The sequence below is a fragment of the Vipera berus genome (assembly GCF_964194415.1).
Source record: "Vipera berus genome assembly, chromosome: 3".
NCBI classification, from domain to species: Eukaryota; Metazoa; Chordata; class Lepidosauria; order Squamata; family Viperidae; genus Vipera; species Vipera berus.
The window spans coordinates 32,015,092-32,035,921 of record NC_138204.1 but is presented as its reverse complement, the minus strand read 5'-3'; the positions used below and the strand labels follow the sequence as shown (position 1 = coordinate 32,035,921).

General features: G+C 36.3%; 1 protein-coding gene across 1 annotated transcript; it reads right to left on the bottom strand.

The window, feature by feature from the left end:
• Positions 1–12,689: 12,689 nt before the first annotated feature.
• PXMP4 (peroxisomal membrane protein 4) lies at positions 12,690–19,695 on the bottom strand. The gene is made up of 4 exons (XM_081326052.1): positions 19,272–19,695; positions 17,767–17,829; positions 15,869–16,067; positions 12,690–14,911 (listed from the first exon to the last, which is right to left on the bottom strand). Exons 1-4 carry the CDS (start codon positions 19,382–19,384, stop codon positions 14,648–14,650), a joined length of 639 nt encoding a protein of 212 aa, XP_081182178.1. The 5' UTR covers positions 19,385–19,695; the 3' UTR covers positions 12,690–14,647.
• Positions 19,696–20,830: the final 1,135 nt, after the last annotated feature.

Sequence of the window (20,830 nt, the reverse complement as noted above, 5' to 3'; positions counted from 1 at the left end):
AAATTGCCTTTTGTTCTGGAATAAATAGGCTTTAAAATGTTGTAATCAAGTAGTGGAAGGATAACAATGATCCTTGCAATAATATTAAGAGAGATACTTTGGTTTGGGGGTTGAGATCTAAATTCTAGTCCTACATTAAGACAACTGGGTTACTTTCAGTTAGTTGGTGGTATTCCAGAGTTAGGTGCCAATTAAAACTGTTAATGCCCTAAAAGGCTTAGCCCACATTTATTTAAGGGATAGCTTTACTCTCAGGAAAGCCAGTTTGGAGTAATGTTTAGGGCACCAGGTTAGAAACTGGGAGACCATGAGTTGTAGTCCCACCTTAAGCACAAAGGCAGTTGGCAAATCTTGAAACAATCACTGTCACTTCAATCTTAGGAAGCAGGCATTTCAGTTCTAGGAACCAACCAATTCCAAAATCTTGCCAAGGAAACTGCATGGAATTGTCCAAGCAGTTGCCAAGAATCAAAACTGACTAAAAGGCATAAAAACAAAAATAAAAAGTTTTACTATCAGAAATATCTATCTGGTTATTAAGGTCAGCAGGCAACACCGTTTTCATGATGATTTCACTGTCTGGGGCCTTTTGTTGCATACAAGGCAAGTCTTCTCCAGTGTTGCTCCCAAACTGAAATTTCTCTTTGAAGTTGCTCCAACCCTCCACCCAAAATGATCCTGAAAAACTACTCTTCAGCCAAGACTTTTCTTTTTGATTTGGTTTAAGAATGACTCTAACTGTTTTGTAAGGTTTTTAATTGTTACTTTAAAAAAGGCAGAATATAATTTGTCAAAATAAATGTAATTTAACTCTTTCTCTCTCTAGCCCCAGGAAAGGAACCCGTAATTACAGTTTGCTTACTATTTTATGACAAATGTTTCATGCCCTTCAGCCTTCAGTTTATTGTAGTTCTTGCCTTCTCATCACTGAATAAAAGGGCTGGTTTTAAAAGAAAACGTAAGTAGAAATAGTGGTATTTCTAGGTCTTTCCTCTGTCTTTGTTGGCAAATCTTTCTAAAAGATGAGTGACTTTGGGACAATTCCCTGGTGTCTATAAAAATTGGATAGCTACGCTATATGAGGACTCTTATTGTTTATGAGTAAACAATATCCTCTTTAGCAAATGATGTACAATAGTTAGTTGAACATAGGAAAGATACTTGCCTATATATGCTTTACCAGATAACCCAACAAGCTGTAGCCACCCATCATTACTGCTCAGCTTCAGTGTTGGATGGTATCTGAGTATCTTTGTGATAGCTTTCAAACTTTATTTATTTTCTTTTTTAAAAGTATGTAATACTCCAATGTAGGGATGCGGTGGCTCAATGGGTTAGGACGCTGAGCTTGTCGATCAGAAGATCGGCAGTTTGGCGGGTCGAATCCCGAGTGCCGCGTAGCAGAGTGAGCGCCTGTTACTCGTCCCAGCTTCTGCCAACCTAAAAGTTCTAAAGCACCTAAAAATGCAAGTAGAAAAATAGGGACCAATATGGTGGGAAGGTAACAGCATTCCGTGCGCCTTTGGCGTCTAGTCATGCCGACCACATGACCACGGAGACGTCCTCGGACAAGCGCTGGCTCTTCGGCTTTGAAACAGAGATGAGCACCGGCCCCTAGAGTTGGAAACGACTAGCACGCATGTGCGGGGGAACCTTTACCTTTTTAATACTCCAATGTAGGGAAGAGCTACCATGGTTAGAATGGGAAATAGTTGAGCCTCCCCCTCAATATTTGTGTTCCCATTTCAGCTCTGTATAATATGTGGGTGGTAAACATAACGATGGGAACAGTAGGGACAACTACAAACAGAGTGGTTCACATCTTGAATCTCTAGATCAGGGGTGTCAAACTCAATTTCATTGAGGGCCACATCAGCATTGCGGTTGCCCTCGGGGGGCCGGGTGGGTATGGCCAGGGTGGGCGTGGCCTCCTGGGTGGGTGTGGCTAGAGTGCGTATGGCCTACTGGGTGGGTGTGGGCAGCTCTACATCGTTCACATCAAGGGTGCCTATGGGGGCCTGGGCAGGAGTGGGACAGATCTGAGGGTCTCTGGCAGAAGGAGGGTCTCTGGGCCAGGGCCAAGGCAGTGGGGGCCGTTCCCTCACTGTTTCCAGGATGGCTTCGCGGGCCACATGAAACCACTTCGCGGGCCGAATCCGGCCCCCGGGCCTTGTGTTTGACATGTCTGCTCTAGATTCACTTCAAGTAGTTGGAAGAAAGAGCTCACTATAAATTATTCCCTCTCTGGTTTGTAATGTTGCATAGAGTCATGGTTGAGATAGGAAAGACTACAGTGCAGATATGAAGGTCACATTAGGTTCAGTGTAGCATGAAACCTGCTCTCAGTTTTCATATTGAGAGATTTAATTACTATTTCAGCATTTACTTTTTTCCAATCACCCATTTTCCCTTTAATATGAGAGCTAATTTGGTTGTCATATTGGTTAAAGCATCAGATCAGAAACCATAAGCCTGAGTTGTTCTAGTCCCACTTTAGGCATGAAGCCAGCTGGATAATCTTGTATAGTCATTCTGTCTTAACTCTAGGAAGCAGGCACTGGCAAACCACTTCCAAAATTTTATCAGGAAAACTGCAAGGACTTGTCCAGGCAGTCATCAGGAGTCAAGGCTGATTTTAAGGCACCAAAATAAATAAATAAATGGCTTTCTTCATGCTGACCTGCATCCTTATAGCATGATACCATAGCCTCCCTTTGTCTTTTTAAACCTTTTCACTGTGTAATTTTGTTTTAATTCTGCTTTAACTTGGTTTTTTGACTCTGTCTTTTGACTCTAACTTTTTTTATGATTGTATGGTTTTATTTGTAAACCGCCCAGTGTCACAGAGATGAAATGGGCAATACAGAAATTAGATAGATAGATAGATAGATAGATAGATAGACAGACAGACAGACAGACAGACAGACAGACAGACAGACAGACAGACAATGGAGTACAAAATACTGTCTCCTCCCCCACCTTGATTAAACCATTCACACACAAAATATAGTTCAATAAAAATCATGCTATTCGGAGGCAGTTGCCTTCATACTAGTTACATTTTAAAAGGTTAGAGTCTTCATAATTCTGGACCAAGAGATCATGTAATTACTGAATTCTTTGTCTAAATAAGAATAAAGCTTGGCTGGTTTTATGTTTATAGCAAAGGATGTTTGGAGATCAGCATTCAGTTTCATTTTAGCAGACAGTCACATCGGCAATGTATACAAATGCTGTCTCGGAGGCTAACCATTGCTGGTACAGTTTTGCAAAATGAAGCACAGTTTGACCAGATGGATGCAGTCTATACCTTGAGGTTTTTTTTCCTTCCCATCTGTGAGAAATTACAGCAGAGTTTTGTGATAGTTCTTCCTTTCCCCATCTATGCAAGTCTCTTATTATGCAGTTTTTAGCCACAGCTGCTGCACCAGCTGTTCCTCCTACTGTCACAAAAGATGTCATTTTTTTGTGGGGGGGAGGAAGGGAGCCCCCATTAGCAAGTTGCTCAGAAACACCAAGTGGAATTAAAAAGTTTTAATTACAAATTCACAGTGTACATTTATTCAGGGTTAATGAGTCTGCTTAACTATGTCCAGAATAAGCAGACGAGGCCAGTGCTATTCCCTCCAGGATGGCAGGGGTTGAATCTTTTCTTCAGCATCATTCTGCCAGATTCAAAGGTGATGGTAAAAGATAACCCAGAGCTGTACTTGGAAGTCTTGGAAACATTCGTCCAAAGCATAACAGACTCTTTTAAATTCCACTAAGTCATTCCAAAGCTTCATAAATGATATTGAATCAAAAGAAAGGTATAGAGTGTTCTTCCAATGAATACAGTTGCAAGAAAAAGTATGTGAACCCTTTGGGATTACGTGGAGTTTTGCATGAATTGGCCATAAAATGCGCTCTAAACGTCATGTAAGTCACAATAGAAAAACACAGTCTGCTTAAAATAATACTACACAAACATTAGCTGTTGTCATGTTTTAATTGAACATAACATGTTAACATTCACAGTGCAGGGTGGAAAAAGTATGTGAACACCTAGCCTAATGACTTCTCCAAGAGCTAATTGGAGCCAGGAGTGAGCCAACCTTGACTCCAATCAGTGTGATGATATTGGATGTGTTGCTGACAGCTGTCCTGCCCTTTAAAAACACACACCTGTTTTGGGTTTACTGGTCTCAAGAAGCACTGTCTGATGTGAACCATGCCTCGCAGAAAAGAGCTCTCAGAAAACCTACGATCAAGAATTGTTTTTTTTTTAATTGAAAAGTTTTACAGTACATTTTATCTTTAACAATCCCCCCCTCCCCCCACCCCTACCTAACCCTCCCTGTCCCTCCCCCCCATTCCCCCCTCCCCCCCCGACTTCCCAGAGCTAAGTACAAGGTATAAAAACAAAGAACAATCATAAACATCCACATACTAACAACAATAAACTAATAATTCTATCGCCCTCTAGCTCATATAAAATAACTACAAGCAATATTAATATTACATATATATAAAAAAAAGAAAAGAAAAAAGAAAAGAAAACTTATTCAAATGCTAAATGAAATTTTTTAGTCCCATATTTGTTCTGGATATAATCAATCCATTTTTTCCACTCCATAATATAACGTTCTTGCGAATGATCTTTCAAGTAAGCTGAGATCTTTGCCATTTCCGCCAGGTCAGAAACCTTTAAAGTCCATTCTTCTATAGTCGGCAGTTCCTCCTTCTTCCAATATTGACCTACTAAGAGTCTTGCTGCTGTAATTAAATTCAACATCAACTTAATGTCCACAACAGTAGCATCTGTAATTATGCCCAACAAAAACAATTGCGGACAAAACTTTATCCTTTGCTTGAAGATCTTCTGCATATTCCACCAAATTTTTATCCAAAAAGCCTTAACCTTTTTGCAGGTCCACCATATATGAAAATATGTTGCATCTTCGCCACCACACCTCCAACATTTTGGCTGATAGTTCGGATACATACTTGCAAGCTTTTTAGGATCTAAATGCCATCTATAAAACATTTTATAAAAGTTCTCTCTTAGGTTTTGGGCTTGTGTGAATTTTACGTTCCTCACCCAGATCTTTTCCCACGTGTCCATTGTAATAACTTCTTGAATATTCTGGGCCCATTTTATCATACAATCTTTAACAAGTTCTGTTTCTGAGTCAATTTCTATCAATGCAAGATATATCCGTTTAATATGTGCTGGACCCTGATTTCTAATTTGCTTTATCAAATTTTCATCAGTCATTGCAAAACCAATTTTCTGATCTTCTTTCCACCTGGCCCGTAACTGAGTATATTGAAACCAAGTTTGAGCAATCTTCTCATCTCGCAAGAGGTTGTACGGCTTCAAACACCAGACATTTCTTTCCAAGCTTAAAATCTCCTTATACGTAGTCACATCATGTTTGAAGCCAACATTTATGTTTTCTATTGCGTGTTTTGGAATTGCAATTCCAAAACACAAGAATTGTTGACTTGCATGAAGCTGGAAAGGGTTACAAAAGTATCTCCAAAAGCCTTGATGTTCACGTGTCCACGGTAAGACAGACTGTCTACACATGGAGAAAGTTTAGCACTGTTGCTACTCTCCCTAGGCGTGGTCGTCCTGTAAAAATGACTGCAAGAGCACAGCGCATAATGCTTAATGAGGTAAAGAAGAATCCTAGAGGGTCAGCTAAACACCTACAGAAATCTCTGGCACATGCTAACATTTTTGTTGACACATCTACAATAAGGAAAACATTAAACAAGAATGGAGTACATGGGAGGACACCACAGAGGAAGCTATTGCTGTCCAAAAAAAATATTGCAGCACGTTTGAAGTTTGCAAAAGAGCATCTGGATGTTCCACAGCACTACTGGCAAAATATACTGTGGAGAGATGAAACCAAAATTGAGTTGTTTGGGAAAAACACACAACACTATGTGTGGAGAAAAAAAGGCACAGCACACCAACATCAAAACCTCATCCCCACTGTAAAACATGGCGGAGGGAGCATCATGGTTTGGGGCTGCTTTGCTGCCTCAGGGCCTGGACGGATTGTTGTCATTGATGGGAAAATGAATTCCAGAGTTTATCAGGACATTTTGCAGGAAAACATATGACCATCTGTCTGCCAACTGAAGCTCCGCAGAGGATGGGTGATGCAACAGGACAATGACCCAAAGCATACAAGTAATCCAACAAAACAACGGCTTCAACAGAACAGAATACGCCTTCTGGAGTGGCCCAGTCAGAGTCCTGACCTCAACCCGATTGAAATGCTGTGGCATGACCTTAAGAGAGCGATTCACACCAGACATCCCAAGAATATTGCTACACTGAAACAGTTTTGTGCAGAGGAGTGGTCCAAAATTACTCCAGATCGTTGTGCAGGTCTGATCTGCAACTACAGGAGACGTTTGGTTGAGGTTATTGCTGCCAAAGGAGGGTCAACCAGTTATTAAGTCCAAAGGTTCACATACTTTTTGCACCCTGCACTGCGAATGTTTCCATCTTATGTTCAATTAAAACATGACAACAGCTAATGTTTGTGTAGTATTATTTTAAGCAGACTGTGTTTTTCTATTGTTGTGACTTACATGACGTTTAGAGTGCATTTTATGGCCAATTCATGCAAAACTCCACGTAATCCCAAAGGGTTCACATACTTTTTCTTGCAATTGTATATCACTTTCCAGAAATCTGTAAAAGGAAAATGGCAGGAGGGAGAATATGTAGTTTCGTGATTATCAAGACTAGCTGTCAATCCCATAATATTTATAATTAGTGTATGGGATGGAAATTATTGCAGGACATAGAAGTGTATCAACTTCCAATCTATTTTATGCTCTTCTAAGCAGTTGAATGGAAAATTTTACTTATACTTCTTTTTTGTTTGACGGTACACAATCCAATTTCTTTCCTTTCCTTCCTTAATAACCTCTATGTTTGTTCACCATCTTATGTTACTGTATTAGATGGCCAATTTTTGCTATGTAGTAGTGTAATATAGATATTGAAACTTATTTTTACATCACATTCACTCTCCCATTCAAAATTTGACCTAATTGTATAGATGGAATGCATTTAAAAATTGGCATTAGTTGTTATGCTTTGTGTTTTATTGGATTCTGCATCATAATATAGAGAAGACTGGTCTGTGTTTTGAAATCATTATTTGAGTTTCCTTCATTTATAGAAAACTAAGAATTTTATGATTGTGGAGTAGATTGCATACACAAGCGAGATTTAGAATCCACAAACAACATATTAATAAAGTAATAAAATGACTTCGATAACACAGGGCCAAAAGCAACAATTTAAAAGGCTGAAGTTGTTTTTCATTTATTGTAGTTCCTCAATCCTGTTTTTCCCCAAGCTCTTTGTCAATTCATTGCTCTTGAAATAACTAAAACAAGAGTCAATGCCTTTCATCTCAGATGTACAGAATTTTAATTAAGTAATCTTTATTTTGAAGCTTTGTATATTTAAATAATACAAAAAGAATGTGTACGTTATGTGCATAATACAAGAGTATTTTATAAAGGAGAGCAACTTTAATTGTCAAATAGCCTTGGGGAGTTAGTCTTAAGCAAGCAGTGGCAGAACTGTTGTTAAGTTTTCTTGTGGTAGCTGTTGTACTTAGTATCACACAAATTACCCCTTTTCTTTCACATGAACAACAAAATATTTCTTGCCAAGTCAGAGGAATTATTTTAAATAGACACATGTAATTATTCACATTGGTACCACCACAGAATATCTTTCTCAAATGAACAAACAATACAAGAAACATGTTTCAGACAACTCTTGTGTAATTACTCAATTTGGCTTCTACGTTTTAAGAAATTCTGTAGAGATCAATGCATGTACTCCACACAGCTGTATTATGTAAAGTATATGGTCCATATTTTTCTTCACATTTTCTACATAGTGTTGAAACATGAGAGAGGAGGCATTCATGATTTTCCTTAAAAATTTGCAAGATTTAAATTTTTAAAAATAGTTTTATTCATAAAGCCTTTAAAGGGCTTATCTGAAGACAACATAGCTGAAGAATAGTGAACAATAAGATATTTGCATTGCCTTTGTGCTTATACTGCAATTTGTAATTGTCTTCTTTTGTGCTATAATATAAGCTATTATTTCATATGATTTATCTTTTCCCTCCTGTTAGGAACGTGTATGTGATTAAAAATTAGTTTAATGCAATTCTTTGATTTTTTTAAGATGGCAACTAAGGAATGTGCCATTACAATGAGGGTAAGGGGCTTTGAGGATTTTCTTTGGAATAAGAAAGGGTTAGGTAGATTAGAAAGGAAAATATTTAATAACGTGGGGGAGAGTAAAGTGCATAGAAAGATCAATCCAGGAGTATTGGAAAGCTTAATGAAAAAGCAGGACTGAGACTGAGAAGGCAGAAAAGAACATCATAATTGGAAAAGCTGGCCTCGCAACAAATGGAAATGGCAAGGAGCCAGCGAGTGATAAAGACAGCAAATGAAGAATGGCTGTTGAAAGTGAGACTCCAGTGTTGCTATACTTGGAAGCAATGGAGGTGGCTGTGTGGCTATCATTAGAGAACTGCAACAGAGACACAAGCTGATCCAGATAAAGGGGTGAGTTAGTGGTTTGGCAGCTTCTATAGACTATTTGCCTTATTATCAGGATACACCTGGAAGCTTCAATAGCTATGAAGGGCAGATCTCCACTTTTTGGATTCTGAGGGCATGGATGAGGGTTTTACCCAGCTTGGACTGGCATATCTATTTAGGAACATTTCAGAATGGCAGGCACACGGAACAATTGTCCATGCCCTTGCATCTCTAAACTAAATGACTACAATACTCTGTACTTACAGCTGCGTTTGAAAACTATTCGGAAAACACAGTCAATTCCTGTGTAATTACAGGAGCATCTTTTCTGACAAAATTATCTCGTTCGCCCCCCCTGCATTACTTTAGGGAATGAATGTCAAGGTCCCTACCACAACTGAGGGAGGTGGGAGCTTCAAAACAAGTCTTTGTGCACTAATTGTGACAGGACTAAGACTGCCTTTAGGTAATTACCATGTTTTCTTTGTATTTTTATATCTCATATTTTCATTCTAGATGTTATGTTATTGTGATAGGAGATAAAGTGTACAAAATTATACATTAAAGCAAATATAATTGACAGATTCAGTTGAATAGAGGTAGATAATACAGTTAGTGTGTGTGGTTGTATTGCAAGCATACTTGTAGGCAGGACAGCTGCTTCTAATGTGGACATTCAACTGCTCTTTATATCATTTTAATGATGGCAGCAGATGTTAAATTATAACTGATATTCACATTATAAAATTACACAATAAGTATCTTGTTCAAGTGTGTTTTAAAGTTTTAGGTACCGTGGAATTTTTATATGCCACCCAAAAAACTTCATTTTAAAAAATGAATCCAATCTTTTGAAATATCCTTTTTTGCTCAACTTTTTTTAGTTTTCCACATTTGCAAACTCCTATATTTAATGTGGGACAGAATTATTGTTTTCAAGTTTCTTACGTTAATCTGAAAACTGCAGGCTATTCATCCTATAAAACAGGGGTCTTCAAAGTTGGTCCTTTTATTACTTGTGGACTTCAACTCCCAGAATTCCTCAGCCAGACATACTGGGAGTTGAAGTCCACAAATCATAAAAGAGCCAAGTTTGAAGAGCCCTGCTATAAAAGGACAGTTAAAATATAAAAAAAATAAACATGAATTTCACAGAAAAGAACTTAAAGCAAATAATTTATAATTAATACACGCCACTCTGATATCAAACAAAGGTACCTGTTTAACTTATTGTTCTATTACATTGGTTAAAGTTACATTAAGTCTTTCTTCTTAGGTAAACTGACCAAGTCACTAGCTGGTTTACATATTGCATTAGATCAGTATTTCTTAATCTTGGCAACTTTAAGATATAAGTAGTCCTTGACTTACAATAATTCAATCAGCAAGCATTTGAAGTTACAGCAACATTGAAAGAAGTGACATGATCAGTCCTCACACTTATAACCATTGTAGCATCCCCACAGTCACATGATCAAAATTCAAGCACTTGGCAACTGGCATATATTTATAACAGTTGCATTGTCTTGGGGTCCAATAATCACCATTTGTGACCTTCCCAATTGGCTTCTGACAAAGTCAACAATGTGATTCACTTAACAACTGCAAGGATTCACTGGCAAAAAAGGTTATAAAATTGGGTATCACTATTTATCAGCTTCCTTGCTTGCTTATTGATTGATTTATTAAACTTCTATGTTGCCCATCTTGCCTAGAGGCAGCTCTAGGTGGCTTACAATCAACATGCTTAATAATAGAAATTCTCTTCCCAATTATGGTCTTAAGTCAAGGAGTCTTTGTATGGGGACTTCAACTCCCAGAATTCCTAAGCCAGCTATAATTTGAAATCTACACATCTTAAAGTTGCCAAGCATTAGACCATACACCATGTTTATAAACCACAGTGGCCATGTTGACACATTGCACTAAACCAGACATGTCAAACTTGCGATGTCATGTGACATCGTGCAACAAATCGGGACGGTTTTGCCATTGCCGGCAATGGGGTGGGTGTGGCTTCCAGATGACATGTCTGGCCCACAGGCCAGCAGTTTGACACCCCTGCACTAAACCAAAATCAAACAAACCAGATTTTACACAGCTTGATGTAGGACTATAATATAAAATGTTGTTTTAAATATACATTTCAATAAAGCAGTATCTTTTTACAGCCAAGATTTTTTAAAATGTACTTGCTGCACGAATGTCATCAGTCTTGTTTTATTGCAAGAGAAGAAGAGAATAGGTAACACCCTAGATAACCTACACACAAAAACATAATCTGTTCTGTGAAGTATGATGATTGCAATGTCCCATGCTCATGTGATCACCTTTTGCAATCTTCTGACAAGCAAAATCAATGGGGAAACCAGATTTACTTAACAACTATGTTACTAATTTAGCAACTGCAGTGGTTCACTTAACAAATATGGCAAGAAAAGTTGTAAAGTGGGGAAAAACTCACTTAACAACATAACTTCTATGCTCAGTTGTGGTCGTAAGTTGACTACCCGTACTGTATAGCTATTTAATGTTTCTAAGATACAAAAATATGATTAGGTTACAACAGCCAAAAAAAGCATATATATTGGAAATTACATTTTTAAAATAACTTTGTACATGATAGCCTACCCGTATGAAACCAGGGAACAAAAAATAGAAGAGACATTTCCAGTGAATGGGGCAAAAATCTATTATCATTAAAAAGACATGAATATTTTCCAACATGGCTTTAAATTCAGGAATGCACATAAAGTGGCCATTTGCTGTTGCCAATATGAAGGGTTAAAAAAATCTATAAGGAGTAACATTCATGACATCCACAGGAAAGATCTATTATTAACAAAACAGTACTTATACATTAAATGATTTGTTCCATTAGTTCTGCACCTACAATATCAATTAAGATCCACAAACATGTTAGGGAACTTATGTTGTTTTTATAAATAATTAAGTGTAAACATGGATAAGAGAAAGCCTTATTGTGGACTACCTTTGAATTATGTTGGGCATTGAACTTTCCTATTAAAATTAGGATAATGACTTATTCCAATCTTCCTCATTTTCTTAATTTTTTTAAAAGCATTTTTTTCTACAGCATTTCTAGATCTTTTTCATTCAGTTTATATAATATAAAGAATGTATTCAATTTATATATTATCAATATAGCATTGATACTTTTTATATTTTATTATTTTAGGGAAACATTTTTCTGGCCTATTAAGGGCATATTAAGTAAGGATGAATATTTTCTCAGATCAAGAATCAAGATCTCCTGTTAAAACGTTCTCATTGTAAAACCTCTGCTGAGCTGCTTTTAACACAATTCAGATATGCATCTGTTTTGAACTTCAGGGCCAAGATAGTTGGTACTTGGTTAATTTTGATGGGACAGGCTGCCTGGGAGCTGGATTTTCAAACGGTCGGTCGCCTTATTCTTTTTGTGTTTCTTTCTTATTAGCATGAAAACCAAACAGAATGCTTAGCTTGCTAAACAATACAATTTGAAAGAGTGAGGAATGGAACTTATGTATCCAAGAGTCTTTGGACCGACCCATTACTTCTAGTTCACTTCCCTAGCACACACCAGCATTGTTCAGTCACATTAGTGGCAGAAGGGATTCGACCTCATCTGTAAGCTATAGGAACAGTAGTGGAGTGATCACATATGATTTGCTTTACAGTCCTGTGTTTTGTCAGTTCAGACAGGGTCTTAAACAATATGCTTAAAAAAAAGAAAGCTCAATATTACTATTTGATGATGCAGCCCAAAAGAAATGCAGACAAATCTAAAATCTGTTTGAAGTACTAGTTAAAATATGCTGATCCTTCAACTTTTAGAAGAAATACTCTCCACTGTTTAGAGAGAAGGCAGCAGAAGGTGTCATTGCATGAAAGCAATATGAGAAGAGAACCAATAAAAGCTTAGGGCAGATATTGCCTGAAATATCAATAATACTCTGAAGCAGATTGGTATTTATTCCTTTGAACATAAAACATGATGTGATAGTGATTTTGGTATGGTGGCTTTCAAACATTTGTATGGGAGGAATTCAGAAAGAAGGCAATAAATTTCCACAGATTACCGGTATTTGATGAGAACAGACATTTAATGGTGCAAGGTAACAAATATATCAAACAAGCAAAATAAAATGTGATAAACGAATTAATAAGCCACAGCAATATTATAGTCCTATAAATTAAATACAAAACTTCCTTGGCTACAATATGTTTGTGTGTGTGTGTGAGAGAGAGAGAGAGAGTGTATTACCATGAGCAAGTTTTCAACAATATATCAAAACTCAGGCAATAGCATAACCAATAATTTTAATGCCTTACAATCAGTCTTATTTTGTTTTTTTTTAACCAGGGTCCTATTAAGCATCCTGTTTCAAATAATATTCCAGCACATAAAAAAGTACATTTGTTTTCTTCAGTTTAAAAAAAGCTGCTTCAATTTGTTTAATTGGGTTTAAAAACAGATTCTTCACTACCGTCATTGTATTGAAAATGATTACTCTAAAATGAGATTGCGATAGCAGTCAGACATTTTAATTCATAAACCTAGCTTTTTAGTAGCAGTAGTGTGTGTGTGTGTGTGTGTGTGTGTGTGTGTTGTGTGCACGTGTGCAGTGCATGGAGTCACTGAGTGTAATATTCATGATACAGAGATGAAATTATGAAAATAAATTAACATTTTGGAGATCTATGCTTGCTATACAAATGAATTTTGCAAGATCTTCTATTTCATCTTTAAGTCTCATTTTTTGTTCTTTTAAAATAAAATATCCACATTGCTTTCTGTGTATGTGTACAAGACTGGAAAAGATCAAGGAAGACTAGCTTTAGTCAGTTCACATGATTGGGCTATAAATATTTGGAACATCCTCCAGAGATAAGATTGGCCTCTACCCTGTTGCTTTTCTACAAGGTCCTGGAAGTCATGGTTTTGTCAGCAGGCTTGGGGACCACCAGTCAAATGGTTTGTCTGATTCTGTTGTTGATGCACTAGGGTGGTTTTTTTTAAAAAAATGTGGATTTTTAAAGTTATAAAATGCCTAGAGTCACTATGTGCAAGTCAGGTGACTATATAAATTTGTTCAATAATAAATAAATAAATACGACTCAATACAGTTATCTGCATTCATTAATAAAACAATGAGATAAAATCTAATGCTCCATTTGGCACTTTGGGTGGATTGTTAAACAAAATTCTACCTGTTGACTGTATGATCAAAGTTTGTCAACTGCAACAATAGTTCTAGCTATGCATGACTGCATCAAAAAGAGCTTCAATCAAGGAAAAGTTTTTTAGTTTTCAGTCTTGCCCCCTACACACATCATAACACAGTATTTCACAAGAATAACTTATTTGACACCCTTCCTATGTTCACCATACTTGTTTTGTTTTAGAAACTGAAGAAATAAGACCTCATTTTCCTCTTATTTGTTAATGTTACTAAATCTTAAGCATTTTGTAAGATGGTGCACTTAAGCAAATCCATTTTTGTGTCATATTTATGCAACTGAAATTTAAAGTCCATATTAGAAAGCATCTTTAAAATTTGTTTGATATGTTATCTGCTCTTATAATCTAGAAAAGAGGCATGGATAAACAAAACAGAAGCAATAACACTACCATGTACCATAACTACAGACAAAGATCAATATCAAATATATCCATTATGCAGAAAATTAGTTCTTTTGTTGCTGAAGATATTGTAGATGATGTGTATCTAGTTGCAAGAAAGTTACTCATATCATCTGATCCTTCAACTTTAACATTTAATTCATATTTCTTGATTTTAAAACAATGAAGAGATATTTTCCTCAGCTGATAGCATAGAAGGGAAAACTGGGTATCTTGAAGAAAAAAGGAATAAAATATTTTGCTTGTAAAATGCTGTTTCAAACTCTAATCAGCAGAAATCAGCAATCTATACCAAACGTGGACAGACTTCAAATAGACAGTCATATCCAATGTTAGTATAAATAAATGTTCAGTATACATCTTTTTAATTGCCACTGGTATGCGTTATTATCCAAAGACTTGTCACAATTATTTGGTAGTAGATCTTTTATTATATATAAGGAAGTCAGAAATATCATGCCAAACATTACTGTCATCATATAGGTAGGTCATGGATGATTGCAGTGATGGTTGTAGAGTGTGCCGGTGATACTCAAAGAGCCAAAGAACAATCCCCCAAACCAGAGCAGCAAAAAGTGGGAAGGGATCTTGTTTGGGCTGGGGGATATAACCTTTCTCTACTGCCAATCGAGACAAGCCAAACAGGATTCGAGATAATAGATACATATTTATCTGTTCAGAAAAAAAACCTGAATTAAAATTAGGTAATTAGTCCAACAAGAAAATCAGATTACTTAAACAACTTTCAATTTAGGAGATCATCAAATTCTTTCATATCAAAATCAGTCTCTAATTTTAACCAGACTGCTTGAATTTTAATAAGGCCCAGCAATTTACATCTATTCCTAAATCTAATGTTAGAAAAATCAGCTGTAAATCAATCCTTTCCCAGTTGCATGAATACTGGTTTCAAAAGAAATGCATTTATATGAAAAATACATTTCCTAAAAAGCATCTAAATTATACCTGGAGTTTTAAAAAAATTTTAGTGTGAAGAATCAACACAGATAGACATTCTTCTGCTACAATTATCTATCACTGTGAAGTGATTGTAACTTACCAAATAAAAGGTTTTCCTAGAAGAAACATGCTTATCTAAATGGGTTTACCATTTAAATAACAGTACTTCCTTTTGTTAAATTCTTCATTGTGTGGTTAGCAAATAGATAGCAGATATTCTTTATAGCAGGGCCTGGCGTCTGGAATAAGGTTGTCCCCAAGACCCAAAGGGACCCCAGTCTATTATTGTTTATATGAGCTGTGGAGCCTTGGCTCTTCACCCAAGCTTTTGGCACAGGGAAATGAGATCCCTCACTTCTTTCTACTTGCTGCCTTCTATCTTTTATTAATGTTCTTGTAATGTGATTATTGTGATCCATCCAGAGTAATTGAGAATTGGGCAGCATACAAACTTAACAAATTATGATTACTAATCCCTTTCTTATAATTTGCTATGGTGAAAGAAAAATGCAGAAGAATTGTATTCAGATAATTTCACTACCCCATTTGCGGGTAGAAAATAATAATGGAAGAATGCGATGGAACAATTTACTAAAATTCCCTAATTTCCCTTTCATTCATTGGATCAACAGAACCATAAATGTAACACAAAACAACACAGTTGCTTACCTGGCTGTTAATATTATTATTTTCCCCAAACACTAACCAGCCCCCAATGAAGGCTGCGAGGAAAGACTGAAAAGGAACCTTCGTTCCTTGCATTTGTGACTGCATGGCCATTAAACCCTTATAAGTGAATACAAAATAGGCCAGGTTTCTGGAATGAAAATAGGTAGCTTGAATAATTGCTTTCAATTTTTCCTTTAAGCTGAAGGGAAGAAACAACGAACAATTATTACACATAATGTTATTTCCATTAAAATATTATAAATCAGCTATAATATCTATTGCTCATTGCTGCTGATGTACATTAAAAAGTAACAATGATCTTCATTTCACTTTCAGAAAATATTAGAAAACTAAAGCCACATAAGTGAATCTGTTTCTAATAAAAAGAGCATCAATGTGTTTTCTAGTCAATGTAGAGATGTAGTCAATTTTTTATAGTTTGTGGCACTTTTAAAAACAGTTTGTGTGGAATTAACACTGAATTAACATGCAAAGAGTGGCAGTGAAGTTAAATCTGACATGACTGTAAGATTGTTAAAATTATTAAAAAATTCATAGAAGGAAATTCTACTGATATCTACTAGCTCAATTCTATTACATTTATTCAGGAGAACTTCTATAAATTAATGAGTCTTCAACTACAGAGTCATATTAACAATGGATAAGATTGCAATGTTACTTCTACATTAAGGGATAGCAGCATAAACTGCATTGGACATAATGAAACTTGCTTGTGAATATACCGTGTTTCCCCCAAAATAAGACCCAACTGGAAAATAAGCCCTAGCATGATTTTTCAGGATGCTGGTAATATTAGCCCCACCCCCAAAATAACTCCCAGTTAAGATCATCAGCCATACAGATGCATTTAGTACTGTATTTCCCCGAATATAAGCCCTAAGTGGAAAATAAGCCTTAATGCATCTTTTGAAGCAAAAATTAATACAAGACCCAGTCTTACATTTGGGGAAACATGATATATGCAAAATTGTTCTATTAGATTGCCATCATAAACCCACCTTGATTTCCTAGAAAATATTGTTTCTATGGACAAATATCCACATAACAATATTTATTTATTTATTTATTTTATTTTATTGCATTTATATACCGCCCTTTCCCTGAGGACTCAGGGCGGTTTACAGGGAGTTAAAAATCAACCATACAAAAGTTAAAACCAATTTAAAAAAGATTAAACCAACCCTGTACTATTAAAAACCCCAATTAAAATAAATTTCTTTTTAATATATTAAATATATTACTAATAGTCTTATTTAAGTAAAAGTACAAAGAGTATTATTAATCTAATACAAGACAATCGCTTTTTTTCCTGTCCTAATATATTTAATTCATTGAAAAACATCTAAACAGAAATAGTAAGAATGCAGAGAAGAAAACACAATGTGTTCTGAAAAACTACAGGTAGCTCTTGACTTATAGTCACAATTGAGATCAGAATTCCCATTGCTAAACAGGGTGCTTCTTGAGTCATGCCCAGTTTTATGACCTTTTTTGCCACCATTGTTAAGCAAACCACTCCACTTGTTAAGTGACTCATACGGTTGTTAAGTGAAGCCACTTCCCCCATTGACTTTGCTTGTTGGAAGCCGGCTTCAGCAAATGAAGACTGCAAATGATAACCCCGGGACACTGCAACAATCATAAATACATGTCAGTTGCCAAGCACCCAAATTTTGATCATGGGAGTGTGAGGCTGGTTGTAAGTGGCTGTGATGGTTATAAGAGTGAGTACCAGTTGTAAGTCACTATTTCCAGTAATGTCACTAAACTAATGGACGTAAGTGAAGGACTACCTGTAATTTAAACAGCATGCACACAAATAACTTCAACGTCTATGGCTTTATTCTGTATGTGACAGATGCTCTTGAGAAATGTACCTTCCACTTTTGAAGAGAAATGTCATTACCAAAGCATGAGGGGCACGGACTTTGGCTCCATAACTGCCAAAAATACAGAAAATGCATAAAATTGTAAGCAAAAGGAGGTTTAATATGTGTTTAAATCCAATTATTGCTTTATGTAATATGGGGATACAGGTCTTGGATAATAAATCAGTATCTTTCACAACTCCCTTGCCATGTATAAGATAAGATAATCTTTACTGTCATTTTTTTACTGAAATTTATGAAATTTAGTTGCCCTCTCTCAAAGTGAAACATATACATGACACACACCTAAAACATACTATATACAACATATGTATAGACCCACACCCCTACATATACATAACAATAAAATATTTATTGTTATTTAAAGTATATGTTTGCCTAACATGTATATAAATCTGAATACTCAGATTTAGTGTTATCACTAAAGCAATATTCTTGGTGTTCTGAAACCTCTTCCTCACTTTTCCCTTCTTTGACTATTCATTATTATCACTGGGGAAATAATATCTAATGCTTTGAAAATATAAAAACAGCCAAGAACAGGAAGATAATCTTGTTCATAAGAGAACCACAGAGATCGTTTCAAAGTTCCACCCACTAGAAAAGAAACTTTACTCTTAACACCAGAGATAATTTTAAAATATCTTGCACAGTGTTACAGGAGCTGAGATAGGTAACTACTAAATGTATAGACTGAATAACAATTGCTTTATTAGAATGATATTTGAACGAATGGAGTTTGGAGACATCTATACAAGGAGAAAACAAAAAAGGATTTATCAGCATTAAGTCTGAATGATTAAAAATGAAATCCAGGTGTACCTTAGACCTTAGAAGGCATCAGCTAAGCTCACTGTTGTTCTGTGCACTTATATTTGGTTCTACAACGTTTTAGTATAATATAGTATATACTGAACCAATACTGTCCTCTAAAAAGAAATGAAAACTCAATCTAATAGCAGACATATTATCACTTTGTCAGTAATACTTCCTTGAAGACGACCGAAATGAAATGTCGATAAAGCATAAGAAGCAAATGTACTGAGATCTAAAATAGCCAGGGCCACTTTAAGCAATTTAAATTACCCCGGGTTGACAATCTGATTGGTCATTCAATTTAGCTTATCTCTATACTTTGAAACCTTATTTACAGAAGATTGGGAGAACCCGCCATTAGACTAAAAACTTATAGTTGCCCACACAAAACGTCACTTAACACCTATAAAGAAAACATATCGGTAAAAAGGGTCCAGTTGCTTTATTTTTTCACCAAGCAGACACTATGAGGAAATCTATTGCAGCATCCCTCAAAGCGGGAACTGTAAAGAAGCCTTCCGCCCCAAGACAGAAAACAGAGTTGGAGACAGCTCAGCCGAGAGGGGTCAAGTACAAATCTGCTTCCTCTCACGCTCGTCCGTGACGCCAAGAGGACCCTTCGGCTATAATTTCCGAACAGGAATGCGGAAAAAGCGGGGCTCCCAGCTTAAACTTACACTGCTCCGTTCCGGAAGCCCTTGAGCACCGCCAGCGTGGTCTGATATCTCCGCTGCTGCAAGAGAGAATTGACGGTATAGAGCAAAGTCTTGAGAATCGTCCGATCACCCATTGCCTAAGACTTGACACTTGCGATCTAGCAGCCAGTCAGTCTGGGAAAACGACTGAAATACAAAAGGCATAGAAGCAGAGCTTCAGGAAATAATGTCCAAGCGCAAAACCAACCCCCGAACTTTGGTTCCGCCCTAGTTTTATAAGCTCGAGAGATTGAAGTCTTAAGTTATAGAGAAAGCAAAATGTACCGCCCTATAATTATAACTTTTCCTTTCCCGGCTATTCAAGCGGAAACGGCTTCTTTCTATGCCTGCATCTTTAAAAGAAGGCGTGAAATCAGTCGTTTAAGAGCCGGACCAAATTGCAACAATACAGAAAACTATATGGAAGTGTGTTATGACTTTTAATAAAAAACGTTTGTTGGAAATGATGCTACCAGACTGATTTTTTCTCCATGAAATTAACCAGTGGTTTAGGTAATTCCGGATACTTCCTTTTTAATGTTTTCATCTTTTTATTTGTAACAGTTTTGTTTTAAAAAGCTTAAAAATATTTTACTAGAGATAACATGAATGAAAAGCAACACACATTCCTCTCTTTGCTTTATAATTTACTTTATTTCCTGGTTTTTAATTTATGAGTATGTTTTATTTTCACCCTTTAAATGGTGTTAATTAGTAAACAGGTAGTTTATATGAAAATAGGATACGAGTTAAACTGCTTTTCCTGCCAATCAGGTATTTGTGGTGAACAAGTGGAATCCTTTGATGTTGGCTTGAGAAAGATTTCCAAGCAAAATGTGTTTTGACAGAGGATAGAGTGAGCCCTTAAATTCTTGCCAAGTTAGGAGTGACCCCCAGTGGATTAACCTCCATTAGTTGATAAATTAATCAATCTGATGAAAAGGTTTTTTAGCATGATTAGTCAAAAGGCATTATAGAGAAAGGCTGGAGGGAAAAATGGAGTACATATTGGACAAAAACGCAGACCCTACACTGATTTACTGAATTTCCTAGGATCTCTTGATCATAAGGCTGAATTACTTTAGGGATTTAAGTCAAGAGGCATCGTTGTGTTGTCCTCTCCTCTCTTCTGATAGATCACAAAAACATTTAATAGTTCCTGCTGGGTCAATGTGTTATTAGTAAGTCATGCCAACTGCAATGTCAAAATGTAGTCTTTGCTTCAATAAGGTGTATTACCATTTTCTGGGAGGAATTTAAACTGCTTTCTGATTCTCATCAGTGTTATTCACAAATATAAGTTTCCCCATTGCTCCTTAACAGTTGGATTTCTTTTCAGGGCTGGCTCCCTTCCCACAGATGCTATTGTTGAGGCAAGTGGAACATAAATATTGTCTTACAGTGGTTTTGAAATATCATGAACTCCATGGCTGAAAGCTAGGCCGGTGAGCATCATTTAGGTGTGGTAAGCATATCTGAAATTTTGGGAACATCTGGAACATCTGAAAATTACTCCCATAATGAAAGCGAGTTTTGGTTGT